This window comes from Chiloscyllium plagiosum, unplaced genomic scaffold (genome assembly GCF_037043375.1).
Source record: "Chiloscyllium plagiosum isolate Xiang-an unplaced genomic scaffold, Cpla_swu_hap1 HiC_scaffold_5, whole genome shotgun sequence".
Taxonomy (NCBI): domain Eukaryota; kingdom Metazoa; phylum Chordata; class Chondrichthyes; order Orectolobiformes; family Hemiscylliidae; genus Chiloscyllium; species Chiloscyllium plagiosum.
In genome coordinates, this window is record NW_028270143.1 from 123,132,306 (window position 1) to 123,147,785 (window position 15,480).

The 15,480-nt window shown below is 56.4% G+C and overlaps 1 protein-coding gene across 7 annotated transcripts in view; it reads right to left on the minus strand.

Moving 5' to 3' along the window:
* Positions 1-15,480, minus strand: part of LOC122550332 (pituitary adenylate cyclase-activating polypeptide type I receptor-like) — a 293,382-nt gene that overhangs the window by 84,256 nt on the left and 193,646 nt on the right. For all 7 annotated transcript variants that reach the window (XM_087987625.1, XM_087987620.1, XM_087987624.1 and 4 more), the window contains 3 exons: positions 10,481-10,613; positions 4,900-5,053; positions 117-177 (listed from right to left, as the gene is read on the minus strand). In XM_087987625.1, coding sequence (XP_087843751.1) covers positions 117-177; positions 4,900-5,053; positions 10,481-10,613 — 348 coding nt within the window. The remainder of the gene's footprint in view (positions 1-116; positions 178-4,899; positions 5,054-10,480; positions 10,614-15,480) is intronic.

Below are 15,480 nucleotides of genomic sequence, written 5' to 3' on the forward strand. Positions count from 1 at the left end.
ATGTTGTTGCTTCTGTTTGTGCTGGGATCCCCTGGAACACTGCAGCGTGCCAAGGGACAGGACAGACCCGTGGGGGCATGGTGGGCAGGGCACTGTGTTTAAGCTGCAGCACCTACCCCGAATCGTCAAAGTGAAGCCTCAGAACCGTCCAGATCGTCACACAGATGGTGGGTGTGCCTGCGAATCAGAAACCAGAACGTTACCTTCCAACCCCGAAAACACAAAACCTTTCCCCAGCCGATCTGGATGGCCAAACACTAGCTGAGTTTGCAATTATGGTCAGCATGGACTGGTTGGGCCAAAGGATCTGTTCCTGTGGGAAGGGGCACCGGACCTGAAACATTAACTCTGATTTCTCTCCACAGGTGCTGCCTGACCTGCTGAGCTTTTTCAGCAACTTCTGTTTTTGTTTCTGTATCTGTGCTGTATGACTGTAACTGGGCAGCACTTGGGAAGATGGGCATCTGCTGCCACCCAGTGTCAATTGAATGTATCACAAACAAGCGCTTTTATTTTATCAAAAAAACCACATTATTTTCAAATGTTTAGATATCCCAAATGTGGTTGACAGTTTGTACACAGCAGGATCCCACCTAGAGACACACGAACACTCTCTCACACACACATATACACATACATTCTCTCACTTATATACACACACACACTCATATGCACACACGGTCACACACACACATTCTCTTGCACACACACTCACTCTCACATGCACACACATCTCTCTCTCACACACAGTTTCTCTCTCTCTTGCACACACACACACACTTTCTCTCTCACATACACACACGCTCTCAGACACACATTCTCTTGCACACACACACACTCTTTCACTCTCACATGCGCACACACACTGTCTCTCACATACTCTCTCTCACATGCACATACACACACGCACACACTTTCTCTCTCACATACACACACTCTCTCAGACACACACATTGTCTCTCACTCATACACAAACACACATACACTCTCTCATACACACACACTCTCTCATACAAATACACACACTCTCTGTCACACACACAATCTCTCACACACACAAACTTCTCCCACTCATACACACACTCTCACTCACACACTCTCACTCATACACACACTCTCTGTCATACACACACACTCACACACACAAACACACACAGACACTCTCACACACACGGACACTCTTCTCACTCATACACACACTCTCTCGCTCTCTGTCCCTCACACACACACACATTCTCTCAGACACACATGTAAACTCTCTCACTCTCTCTCAGACACACACACACCTTCTCATTCACTCTCTCACTCATACACATGCTCCCTCTCTCTTGCTCTCACACACACTCTCTCACACACACATGCACACTTTCTCATTCATACGCACTCTCTCAGACACACTCTCATTCACTCTCTCTCTCTCTCACACACACACACACACATACACACACTCTCTCAGACACTCTCTCATTCACTCTCTCACTCATACACATTCACTCTCTCACACACTCACATTCTCTATCGCCTACAGTATAAATACCACTTTTACCCTGCTACTAACGATTCTGATGAAGTGTCACGGGATTCAAAAGGTTCACTCTGCATTCTCTCTCCACCATACCACCAGATCTGCTGAGTTTCTCCAGCAATTTCTCTTTGGGTTTCAGATTTCCAGCATCTGCCGTTCTCTGTTTTATTTTAGTAAACTTTTGGTACTCTTTCTCTCTCTCTTTCTGTCCCTCTCTCTGTCTCTCTGTGTATCTCTCTGTCTGTCTGTGTCTTGTCTGTCTCTCTCTGTCTCTGTGTCTCTGTCTGTCTGTCTCTCTGTCAGTCTCTCTGTGTCTCTGTCTGTCTGTCTCTCTCTCTCTGTCTATTTCTCTGACTGGGAGAAAGTGAGGACTGCAGATGCTGGAAAAGCACAGCAGGTCAGGCAGCATCTGAGGAGCAGGGGAATCAATATTTCGGGGAAATGTTCGTCCTCATATCTCTGCGTCTGCCTGCTTTTCTGTCTCTATCTATCTCTCTGTCTCCTTCTCTATTTCTTTCTTGGTCTCTTTCTCTACCTCTATCTCTCTCTCTCTGTCTATCTCTTTCTACATCCTTCTCTCTCTCGCTCTCTCTCTCTCTTCCTCAGCTTTGTGTCTGTGTGTCTGTGTGAGTGTGTGTGTGTGAATGTCTGTTTGTCTGTCTGTGTCGGTATGTGTGTGCGTGTGTGTATGTGACTGTTAGTGTGTCATTGTGTGTCGGTGTGTGTGTCTGTGTCTGTGTATCTGTTTGTGTGTGTGTGAGCATCTGTGTCTGTGAGTATGTGAATGAGACTGTGTCTGTGAGTGTGTGTGTGAGTCTGTGTGTGTGTCTGTGAGTCTGTGTGAAACTGTATGTGTGTTCACGTATGTGTGTGTGTGTGTGTGCGTGAGTGTGTGCATCTATGTATGTCTGTGTGTGAGAGAGTCAGTGTGTGTGTGTGCGTGTGCATCTGTATGCCTGTGTGAGTGTGTGTGTGCATGAGTGTGTGCATCTGTGTGTTGATATCTGTGTGTGTGTGTCGGTATGAGTGTGTCGGTGTGTGTGTGTCGGTGTGTGTGTGTCAGTGTGTGTGTGTCCGTGTGTGTGCGTCGGTGTGTGTGTCGGTGTGTGCGTCGGTGTGTGTGTCAGTGTGTGTGTCAGTTTGTGTGTCAGTTTGTGTGTCGGTGTGTGTGTGTCGGTGTGTGTGCGTCGGTGTGTGTGTGTCAGTGTGTGTGCGTCGGTGTGTGTATCAGTGTGTGTGTGTCAGTGTGTGTGTCAGTTTGTGTGCGACAGTGTGTGTGTCAGTGTGTGTGCGTCGGTGTGTGTGTGTCAGTATGTGTGTGTCGGTGTGTGTGCATCGGTGTGTGTGCGTCTGTGTGTGTGTGTCAGTGTGTGTGTGTCAGTGTGTGTGTGTCGGTGTGTGTGCGTTGGTGTGTGTGTCAGTGTGTGTGCGTCAGTGTGTGTGTCAGTGTGTGTGCGTCGGTGTGTGTGTGTGTCAGTATGTGTGTGTCGGTGTGTGTGTGTCAGTGTGTGTGTGTCAATGTGTGTGCATGTGTATCTGTGTGCGTGTGTGTGTGTGTTTGCAGGGGGGCGGGGGTGGGGGTTGGGTGGGGTGGGGTAGCTGTTCTTTCAGCCTTAACCTCTGGGTGTGCCGGGCACCCTCCCCCCTCACCACCCTCACCCCTCACCAATCTCCCCCCTCACCACTCTCACCCCTCACCAACCTCCTCCCTCACCAGCCTCACCTCTCACCACCCTCATCCTTTACCACCTTCACCCCTCACCAATCTCCCCCCTCACCACTCTCACCCCTCACCAACCTCACCCCTCACCAACCTCACCTCTCACCACCCTCACCCTTTACCACCCTCACCCTTCATCACCCTCACCCTTCACCACCCTCACCCATCACCACCCTGACCCTTCACCACCCTCACCCCTCACCAACCTCACCCTTCAATACCCTCACCCCTCACCAACCTCACCCTTCACTACCCTCACCCCTCACCACCCTGACCCTTCACCACCCTCACCCCTCACCACCCTCACCCTTCACCACCCTCACCCCTCACCAACCTCACCCCTCACCACCCTGACCCTTCACCACCCTCACCCCTCACCACCCTCATCCTTCACCACCCTCACCCTTCACCACCCTCACCTCCTCACCAACCTAACCCCTCACCCCCCACCACCTTCCGGTCTCTGCCTGCTCACCCCCCCCACCCCCCACCTTGGGAAGCAGCCAGCAATCCCAGCAGTGGCCACCACTCAAACCTGGCGCCACTGAGACTTTATACCCCCAGGGGACATGGGTGTCATTGGCCCAGCCAGTGTTGGTTACCTGTCCCTAATTGCCCTGTAGGACGACAGGGGCAGCAGATACATGGGAACACCACCCCCTGCAAGTTCCCCTCCAAGCCACTTACCATCCTGATTTAGAAATATACCACCATTCCTTTACTGTCACTGGGTCACAATCCTGGAACTGCCTCCCTAAGAGCAGTTAGGAGGTTTGACAGGCTAGGTGTAGAGGGGTTGTTTCCCCTAGTGGGAGAGTCTGGGACCAGAGGGACTGATCTCAGAATGAAGGGGTCACCCACTTCAGACAGAGATGAGGAGGAATGACCTCTTTCAGAGGGGAGTGAATCTGTGGAATCCTTTACCCCGGAGGGATATCGTGGCCGGGTCGTTGAGCACATACAAACCTGAGAGAGATGTTTAATCTGTCAGGGTGATGGGGAAAAGGCAGGAAAATGGCATTGAGGGTATGAGGTCAGCCATGACCTCAATGAAGGAAGGGAGCAGATGGGCTGAATGGCTCAAGAACTGCAGTGGCTCAAGAAACATCGAGACATAGTATGTAGGGGCAGGAGCAGGCCACTCAGCCCATCGGGCCTGCTATATATGATCATGGCTGATCATCCATCAACAGCTTAAGCAAACCTTGCTCCCGTAGCCTTTCATCCTTTCAGTGCATTTTCTTTTCCAACTGCCTCTTGAAGTGTTGCAATGTTTTGGGCTGCACCACCTTCCCGAGGGCAATTAGGGACAGGATGGCCTTGCCAGAGATGGCCGAAGGGTGGTAGCTGGTTGGTGAGCCCAGCCCTGATCAGATGGGAGTGAGCTTCCCCTCTCCCCTCGCGCTCTGTCGCCTGGAATCCTCAGGTTGGTACAGGATCCACTCGTCAATGTTTAACCCTCCTCGGGGCAAGGACAAGGAGGTGACAGTGTGGGAGATCTCGAGGGAATTGGGGAGGTGTAGCGGGGGTGGGGTGGGGTCTAGTATTGATGGCCTTCCCTCCCCGAACACAGAGAGGGATCCCCGTCCCACGTCATTCCATGCATCGGTGGCGAGATCAATGCCAGGAGGCCTCTGGCCATTGGAGAACTCACCCCAACCAATCAGGATGTACCAGTAGAAGTATCTCCGCTCGGGGAAGAAGGTCTCTACCAGGAGGGTGAAGAGGTAGAGCCCCTCGATGAACAGCCAGAAGTAGTTGGACATCACACAGTAATGGAAGAAGACCATCATGGCTTTGCATTGGACCTGAGGGCGCACAGAGGATGTGTCATCGGACGGGGAAACATGAGGCATTACACCCCCCTCCGCAACCCCCCCCCCACACACCCCCTCACTCCCCACCGCCCCCATTCTGACCCCCCCACACACCCCCACCCTCCCCACCGCCCCCATCTTGAATCTCCCCACACACACCCTCCCTCCCCACTGTCCCCATCCTGACCCCCCAAAATCCCTCCCCACCGCCCCCATCCTGAACCCCCCCCACACACCCCCTCCCTACCCACTACCCCCATCCTGACCCCCCACAATCCCTCCGCACCGCCCCCATCCTGAACCCCCCACACACGCACCCTCCCTCCCCACCGCCCCCATCCTGACCCCCCATCACACACCCCTCCCTCCCCACCGCCCCCATCCTGACCCCCATCACACACCCCCTCCCTCCCCACCGCGCCCATCCTGAACCCCCCACACACGCACCCTCCCTCCCCACCGCCCCCATCCTGACCCCCCATCACACACCCCTCCCTCCCCACCGCCCCCATCCTGACCCCCATCACACCCCCCCTCCCTCCCCACCGCCCCCATCCTGACCCCCATCACACACCCCCTCCCTCCCCACCGCGCCCATCCTGAACCCCCCACACACGCACCCTCCCTCCCCACCGCCCCCATCCTGACCCCTCCCTCACACACCCCCTCCCACCCCACCGCCGCCATCCTGACCTCCCCCTCACTCACCCCCTCCCTCCCTACCGTCCCAATCCTTTACCCCTCACACACACCCTCTCTCCCCACCGCCCCCATCCTGACCCACCCACACCACCTCCCACCCCACTGACCCATCCTGAACCCCCCTCACACACACCCTCCCTCCCCACCGTCCCTATCCTTAACCCCCCTCACACATCCCCTCCCTCCCCACCGCACCAATCCTGACACCCCCACACCCCGTCCATCCCCACTGCCCACATCCTGACCCCCCACACCCCGTACCTCCCCAACGCCCTCATCCTGATCCTCCCCACACCCCCTCCCTCCCCACTGTCCCCATCCTGACCCCCCCCACCCACCCCTTCCCTCCCCTCCGCCCAATCCTGACCCCCTCACACGCCCTCCCTGTCCACCGCCCCCATCCTGACCACCCCACAAACCCCCTCCCTCCCCACCGCCCGCATCCTGATCCCCCACATGCCCTCCATCCCCACCACCCCCATCCTTACCCCACTAACAGCCCCTCCATCCCCACCACCCCATCCTGACCCCCCCACACCCTGTCCCTCCCCATCACCCCCATCCTGACCCCCACACGCTCCCTCCCACCCCACCGCCCCCATCCTTACCCCCCTAACAGCCCCTCCCTCCCCACCGCCCCCATCCTGACCCACCCCATACACCCCCTCCCTCCCCACCGCCCCAATCCTGACCCCCCTTTCACACACCCCTCCCCCCCCCACCGTCCCCATCCTGACCCCCCCACACACACCCTCCCTCCCCACTGTCCCCATCCTGACCCCCCACACTCCCTCCCCACCGCCCCAATCCTGAACCCCCCACACGCACCCCCTCATTCCCCACTGACCCCATCCTGATCCTGCCCACACCCCCTTCCTCCCCACCGTCCCCATCCTGACCTCCCCACCCACCCCCTCCCTCCCCACCGCCCCCATCCTGACCCCCCCACACACACCTTCCCTCCCCACTGCCCACATCCTGACCCCCCACAATCCCTCCCCACCGCCCCCATCCTGAACCCCCCACACACACACCCTCCCTCCCCACCGCCCCCATTCTGAACCCCCCCATACACCTCCACCCTACCCACTACCCCCATCCTGACCCCCCACATTCCCTCCCCACCGCCCCCATCCTGAAATCCCCACATACACACCCTCCCTCCCCACCGCCCCCATCCTGACCCCCCATCACACACCCTCCCTACCCACTACCCCCATCCTGACTCCGCCCACACACACCCCCTCACTCCCCACCGCCCCCATCCTGAACCCCCCCCACACACCCTCTCCCTACCCACTATCCCCATCCTGACCCCCCACAATCCCTCCCCACCGCCCCCATCCTGAACCCCCCATCACACACCCCCTCCATCCCCACCGCCCCCATCCAGAACCCCCCACACACGCACCCTCCCTCCCCACCGCCCCCATCCTGACCCCCCATCACACACCCCCTCCCTCCCCACCGCCCCCATCCTGACCCCCCATCACTCACCCCCTCCTTCCCCACCGCCGCCATCCTGACCCTCCCACACACCTCCTCCCTACCCACTGTCCCCAATCCTGACCCCCCCTCACACACCCCTCCCTCCCCACCACCCCCATCCTGACCCCCCACACTCCCTCCCCAGCGCCCCCATCCTGACCCCCCCCCACACAGACCCTCCCTCCCCACCGCCCCATCCTGACCCCTCCCTCACACACCCCCTCCCTACCCACTACCCTCATCTTGACCCCTCCCTCACACACCCCCTCCCACCCCACCGCCGCCATCCTGACCTCCCCCTCACTCACCCCCTCCCTCCCTACCGTCCCAATCCTTTACCCCTCACACACACCCTCTCTCCCCACCGCCCCCATCCTGACCCACCCACACCACCTCCCACCCCACTGCCCCCATCCTGAACCCCCCTCACACACACCCTCCCTCCCCACCGTCCCCATCCTTAACCCCCCTCACACATCCCCTCCCTCCCCACCGCACCAATCCTGACCCCCCCACACCCCGTCCATCCCCACTGCCCACATCCTGACCCCCCACACCCCGTACCTCCCCAACGCCCTCATCCTGATCCTCCCCACGCCCCCTCCCTCCCCACTGTCCCCATCCTGACCCCCCCACCCACCCCTTCCCTCCCCTCCGCCCCCATCCTGACCCCCTCACACGCCCTCCCTGTTCACCGCCCCCATCCTGACCACCCCACAAACCCCCTCCCTCCCCACCGCCCGCATCCTGACCCCCCCACACCCCCTCCATCCCCACCACCCCCATTCTGACCCCCCCACACCCTGGCCCTCCCCATCACCCCCATCCTGACCCCCACACGCTCCCTCCCACCCCACCGCCCCCATCCTTACCCCCCTAACAGCCCCTCCCTCCCCACCGCCCCCATCCTGACCCACCCCATACACCCCCTCCCTCCCCACCGCCCCAATCCTGACCCCCATTTCACACACCCCTCCCCCCCCACCGTCCCCATCCTGACCCCCCACACACACCCCCTCCCTCCCCACCGCCCCAATCCTGACCCCCATTTCACACACCCCTCCCCCCCACCGTCCCCATCCTGACCCCCCACACACACACCCTCCCTCCCCACCGCCCCCATCCTGACCACCCCACACACCCCGTACCTCCCCAACGCCCCCATCCTGATCCCGCCCACACCCCCTCCCTCCCCACCGCCCCCATCCTGACCCCCCTTTCACACACCCCCTCCCTCCCCACCGCCCCCATCCTGACCCCCCCATACACCCCCTCCCTACCCACCATCCCAATCCTGACCCGCCCTCACACACTCCCTCCCTCCCCACCGTCCCCATCCTGAACCCGCCTCACACACTCCCCCCTACCCACTGCCCCCATCCTGACCCACCCCATACACCCCCTCCCTTCCAACTGCCCCCATCCAGACCCCCCCAAACACCCCCTCCCTCCCCACCGCCCCCATCCTGACCCCCCCATACACCCCCTCCCTACCCACCATCCCAATCCCCCCCCATCCTGAACCCCCCTCACACACCCACTCCCTCCCCATTGCCCCCATCCTGACACCCCTCACACACCCCCTCCCTCCCCACCACCCCCCATCCTGAACCCCCCTCACACACTTCCTCCCTACCCACCGCCCCCATCCTGACCTCCCCATACACCCCCTCACTAACCACCACCCCCATCCTGACCCCCCACACTCCCTCCCCACTGCCCCCATTCTGAACCCCTCACAACTCCTCCCTACCCACCGCCTCCATCCTGACCCCCTCACACCCCCTCCCTCCTCACCGCCCCCATTCTGACCCCCCCACACACTCTACCGCCCCACTGCCGCCATCCTGACCCCTCTCAAACCCTCTCCCACCCCACCGCCGCCATCCTGATCCCCCCTCACACACTCCCTCCCTCCCCACCGTCCCCATCCTGAACCCGCCTCACACACTCCCCCCTACCCACCGCCCCCATCCTGACCACCCCACACACCCCGTACCTCCCCAACGCCCCCATCCTGATCCCGCCCACACCCCCTCCCTCCCCACCGCCCCCATCCTGACCCCCCCATACACCCCCTCCCTCCCCACCGCCCCAATCCTGACCCCCCTTTCACACACCCCCTCCCCCCACCATCCCCATCCTGACCCCCCCATACACCCCCTCCCTCCCCACCGCCCCAATCCTGACCCCCCTTTCACACACCCCCTCCCTCCCCACCGCCCCCATCCTGACCCCCCCATACACCCCCTCCCTACCCACCATCCCAATCCTGACCCGCCCTCACACACTCCCTCCCTCCCCACCGTCCCCATCCTGAACCCGCCTCACACACTCCCCCCTACCCACTGCCCCCATCCTGACCCACCCCATACACCCCCTCCCTTCCAACTGCCCCCATCCAGACCCCCCCAAACACCCCCTCCCTCCCCACCGAACCCATCCAGACCCCCCCCACACACACCCTCCCTACTCACTGCCCCCATCCTGAACCCCCCTCACACACCCACTCCCTCCCCATTGCCCCCATCCTGACACCCCTCACACACCCCCTCCCTCCCCACCACCCCCCATCCTGAACCCCCCTCACACACTTCCTCCCTACCCACCGCCCCCATCCTGACCTCCCCATACACCCCCTCACTAACCACCACCCCCATCCTGACCCCCCACACTCCCTCCCCACTGCCCCCATTCTGAACCCCTCACAACTCCTCCCTACCCACCGCCTCCATCCTGACCCCCTCACACCCCCTCCCTCCTCACCGCCCCATTCTGACCCCCCCACACACTCTACCGCCCCACTGCCGCCATCCTGACCCCTCTCAAACCCTCTCCCACCCCACCGCCGCCATCCTGATCCCCCCTCACACACACCCTCCCTCCCCACCGCCCCCTTCATGATCCCCCCACACACCCCCTCCCTCCCCAACGCTCCTATCCTGACCCCCCATACCCCTTCTCTCCCCACTGCCCCCATCCTGACTCCCACACACCCCCTCCCTCCCCACCGCCCCCATCCTGACCCCCACACACCGCCTCCCTCCCCACCACCCTCATCCTGACCCCCCACACACACCCTCCCTCCCCACCACCCCCATCCTGACCCCCACACTCCCCCTCCCTCCCCACTGCCCCCATCCTGACACCCACACACCCCCTCCCTCTCCACCGCCCCCATCCTGACCCCCACACTCCCCCCACTGTGGGCAGTAAGCCCATCGTTACCGTGGTGATGGAGCAGTGGGTGACCTCATCCTCGGAGTACAGGATCGCATCTTTGATGAAGACCGATATCGCCCGGAGGATGAAGGAGACAAACAGGTTCATGTGGATGTAGTTGCGGGTGCAGTGCAGTTTCCTGCAAGAGAAAAGTATGGAATGTCAACAGGAGGTTCACTCGGGGTTTGCAGGGGTGAGGGCTTTCTCTTGTGCCTTAGCAGGGGGTTAACGGTCTGGTGGTACTATCACAGGCCTGATGGTATTATCGCAGGCCTGGTGATATTATCGCAGGCTTGATGGTATTATCGCAGGCCTGGTGGCATTATCACAGGCCTGGTGGTATTATCACAGGCCTGGTAGTATAATCACCGGCCTGGTGGTATAATCACCGGCCTGGTGGTCTTATCGCAGGCCTGGTGGTATTACCACAGGCCTGGTGGTATTATCGCAGGCCTGGTGGCATTATCACAGGCCTGGTGATATTATCGCAGGCCTGGTGGCATTATCACAGGCCTGATGGCATTATCACAGGTCGAGTAGTATTACTGCAGGCCTGGTAGTATTATAACAGTCCTGGTAGTATTATCACAGGCCTGCTGGTATAATCTCCAGCCTGGTGGTATTATCACAGGCCTGGTGGTATAACCGCGGGCCTGGTGGTATAGTTGCGGGCCTGGTGATATTATTACAGGTCTGGTATATTACCACAGGCCTGATGGCATTATCACAGGTCGAGTAGTATTACTGCAGGCCTGGTCGTATTATAACAGTCCTGGTAGTATTATCACAGGCCTTGTGGTATAATCGTGGGCCTGGTGGTATAATCGTGGGCCTGGTGGTATTATCACAAGTCTATTCATCCAGAGGTGGAGAAAGTGAGGACTGCAGATGTTGGAGAAATGCCTTCTATGCTCTCTTTGAGCAGAATTTCAGTGGAGAGGTAACACCTATTCCGACAAATCCTGATAAACCTATCCCAACTAGAACATAGAACATAGAACAATACAGCACAGAACAGGCCCTTCGGCCCACGATGTTGTGCCGAACTTCTAACCTAGATTAAGTACCCATCCATGTACCTATCCAAATGCCGCTTAAAGGTCGCCAATGATTCCGACTCTACCACTCCCACGGGCAGCGCATTCCATGCCCCCACCACTCTCTGGGTAAAGAACCCACCCCTGACATCTCCCCTATACCTTCCACCCTTCACCTTAAATTTATGTCCCCTTGTAACACTCTGTTGTAACACATCTTATAAACCTCTATCAAGTCACCCCTCATCCTTCGCCGTTCCAACGAGAAAAGGCCGAGAACTCTCAACCTATCCTCGTACGACTTCCTCTCCATTCCAGGCAACATCCTGGTAAATCTTCTCTGCACCCTCTCCAAAGCTTCCACATCTTTCCTAAAGTGAGGCGACCAGAACTGCACACAGTACTCCAAATGTGGCCTAACCAAAGTCCTGTACAGCTGCAACATCACTTCACGACTCTTGAATTCAATCCCTCTGCTAATGAACGATAATACTCCATAGGCCTTCTTACAAACTCTATCCACCTGAGTGGCAACCTTCAAAGATCTATGTACATAGACCCCAAGATCCCTCTGTTCCTCCACCTGACTAAGAACCCTACCATTAACCCTGTATTCCGCATTCTTATTTGTTCTTCCAAAATGGACAACCTCACACTTGGCAGGGTTGAACTCCATCTGCCACTCCTCAGCCCAGCTCTGCATCATATCTAAGTCCCTCTGCAGCCGACAACAGCCCTCCTCACTGTCCACAACTCCACCTATCTTCGTATCATCTGCAAATTTACTGACCCACCCTTCGACTACCTCATCTAAGTCATTAATAAAAATTACAAACAGCAGAGGACCCAGAACTGATCCCTGCGGAACTCCACTTGTAACTGGGCTCCAGGCTGAATATTTACCATCTACCACCACTCTCTGCCTTCGACCGGTTAGCCAGTTTTCTATCCAATTGGCCAAATTTCCCTCTATCCCATGCCTCCTGACTTTCCGCATAAGCCTACCATGGGGAACCTTATCAAATGCCTTACTAAAATCCATGTACACTACATCCACTGCTCTTACCTCATCCACATGCTTGGTCACCTCCTCGAAGAATTCAATAAGACTTGTAAGGCAAGACCTACCCTTCACAAATCCGTGCTGGCTGTCCCTAATCAAGCAGTGTCTTTCCAGATACTCATAAATCCTATCCCTCAGTACCCTTTCCATTACTTTGCCTACCACAGAAGTAAGACTAACAGGCCTGTAATTCCCAGGGTTATCCCTATTCCCTTTTTTGAACAGGGGCACAACATTCGCTACTCTCCAGTCCCCTGGTACCACCCCCGTTGCCAGTGAAGACGAGAAGATCATTGTCAACGGTACTGCAATTTCCTCTCTTGCTTCCCACATAATCCTAGGATATATCCCGTCAGGCCCGGGGGACTTGTCTATCCTCAAGTTGTTCAAAATGTCCAACACATCTTCCTTCCTAACAGGTATCTCTTCTAGCTTACCAGTCCATTTCACACTCTCCTCTTCTACAATACAGTCCCTCTCGTTCGTAAATACTGAAGAGAAGTACTTGTTCAAGACCTCTCCTATCTCTTCCGACTCAATACACAGTCTCCCACTACTGTCCTTGATCGGACCTACCCTCGTTCTCGTCATTCTCAGGTTTCTCACATACGCATAAAATGCCTTGGGGTTATCCTTGATCCTATCCGCCAACGATTTTTCATGCCCTCTCTTAGCTCTCCTAATCCCTTTCTTCAGGTCCCTTCTGGCTATCCTGTATCCCTCCACTGCTCTGTCTGAATCCTGTTTCCTCAACCTTATGTAAGCCTCCTTCTTCCTCTTTACCAGACATTCAACCTCTCTCGTCAGCCAAGGCTCCCTCACACGACCATTTCTTTCCTGCCTGATAGGTACATACATATCATGGACACGTCGTATCTGCTCTTTGAAAAAGTTCCACATTTCCACCACATCCTTCCCTGACAGCCTATGCTCCCAACGTATGCTCCTCAGATCCTGCCTTACAGCATCGTAATTTCCCTTCCCCCAATTATAAAATCTACCTTGTTGTGCGCACCTATCTCTCTCCATAACCATGGTGAAAGTCACAGAATTGTGGTCACCATCACCAAAATGTTCACCCACTAACAAGCCCACAACTGTCACTGCATCAGAGCTCACATCAGTTTTCCTTCGTGTGAATCCAAGGAAAGCGATGGGACCAGATAGCGTACCAGGCCGTGCACTCAGAGCATGCGCAGATCAACTGGCAGAGGTCTTCTCGGACATCTTCATCCTGTCTCTACAGCAGGCCACTGTCCCTGCCTGTTTCATGAGGGCCAACATCATCCATGTGTCACACAGCATGTCTCAATGATTACCGCCCAGTGGCCCTAACTTCAGTGGTCATGAAGTGCTTTGAAAGACTGGTCATGGCATTAATCAACTCCAGCCTCCCCACTACTCTTGACCCACTCCAATTTGCCTATCGGACCAACAGATCCATGTCAGATGCCATATCACTTTCCCTTCACTCCTCCCTAGAACATCTTGACACCAAGAACAGCTACGTAAGAATCCTACTCATTGACTGCAGTTCAGCCTTCAATACTATTATCTCCTCGAGACTGATTACTAAACTTAGTGATCTCGGATTAAGCCTCACTCTCTGCAACTGGATCCTCAGTTTCCTGACCCACAGGCCACAATCAGTGAAGATTGGGGACAATATTTCATCCTCACATACACTCAACACTGGAGCCCCCCAGGTATGTGTACTGTATACCCATGACTGCCTCGCCAAATACTCTCTGCAACTGTACCATTCAAGATCGGAGACGGTTACAGAGAGTGGTGAACTCGGCCCGGACAATCACAAAGGCCAGCCTCCCATCTATAGAATCCATCTACCAGGCCCACTGTCAAGGAAAGGCCGCCAGCGTTCTCAAAGATCCATCCCACCCTGGCAATGTTTTTCTACAACCTCTACCATCAGGGAGAAGGTACAGAAGCCTGAACACACGCACCATCCGGTTTCATAACAGTTTCTACCCTACTGTTGTTAGAATACTGACTGGACTCACAAATTCTTAACATTCGACTGTACCTGTGTTTCTGTTTTTGCCGCTGTTTACCTATTATTTACTATCTATGCTACTTAACTCTGTGATCTGCCTGTATTGCTCACAAGACAAAGCTTTTCACTGTGCCTCGGGACACGGGACAATAAATTCAATTCAATTCAATTTTAAAGCACAGCAGGACAGGCAGCAGCCGAAGAGCTGGTTTCAGGCATAAGCTCTTCATTCCTGATGAAGGATTTATGTCCAAAGTATTGACTCTCTTACTCCTCAGATGCTGCCTGTCCTGATGTGCTTTTCCAGCACCACACTCTTCAACACTGTTCATCCCGAGACCTCGGTAATATCCTGGGGATCCAGATTCAAATCCTGCTATGGCAGATGATGGAATTTGAATTGAATAAAAATTTGAAATGATGGGTCTAACGACGACCATTATCAGGAAAAGCCCATCTGGGTCACTAATGCCCTTTAGGGAAGGAAACTACCATCCTTACCTGGTCTGGCCTACATGTGACTCCAGACCCACTGCAATGTGGTTGAAGTCTTAACTGCCTCTGGGTAATTGGGGATGGGCAATAAATGCCAGTGACACCCTCATCGCATGGATGAGTGAAATCAAAGAGAGATTGATCAGTTTAGGCCGAGATTCTCTGAGATTTTCGGAGAATGGGAGGAGATTGAACTAAGATCAAGAGGATGCTAAAGGGGATTGGCAAAGGCAGATGTTTCTCATGTGGGGCGATCCAGAACGAGAGGCCACCATTTTAGGACAAGGGGGACAGAATTTAAAACAGAGATGATGTGGTATTGCGTCTCTCAAAGACTCATGAATCTGCGGAATTCACCCCCGCCCCCAAAGTACAGAGCATGCTGGGACATTGGGTA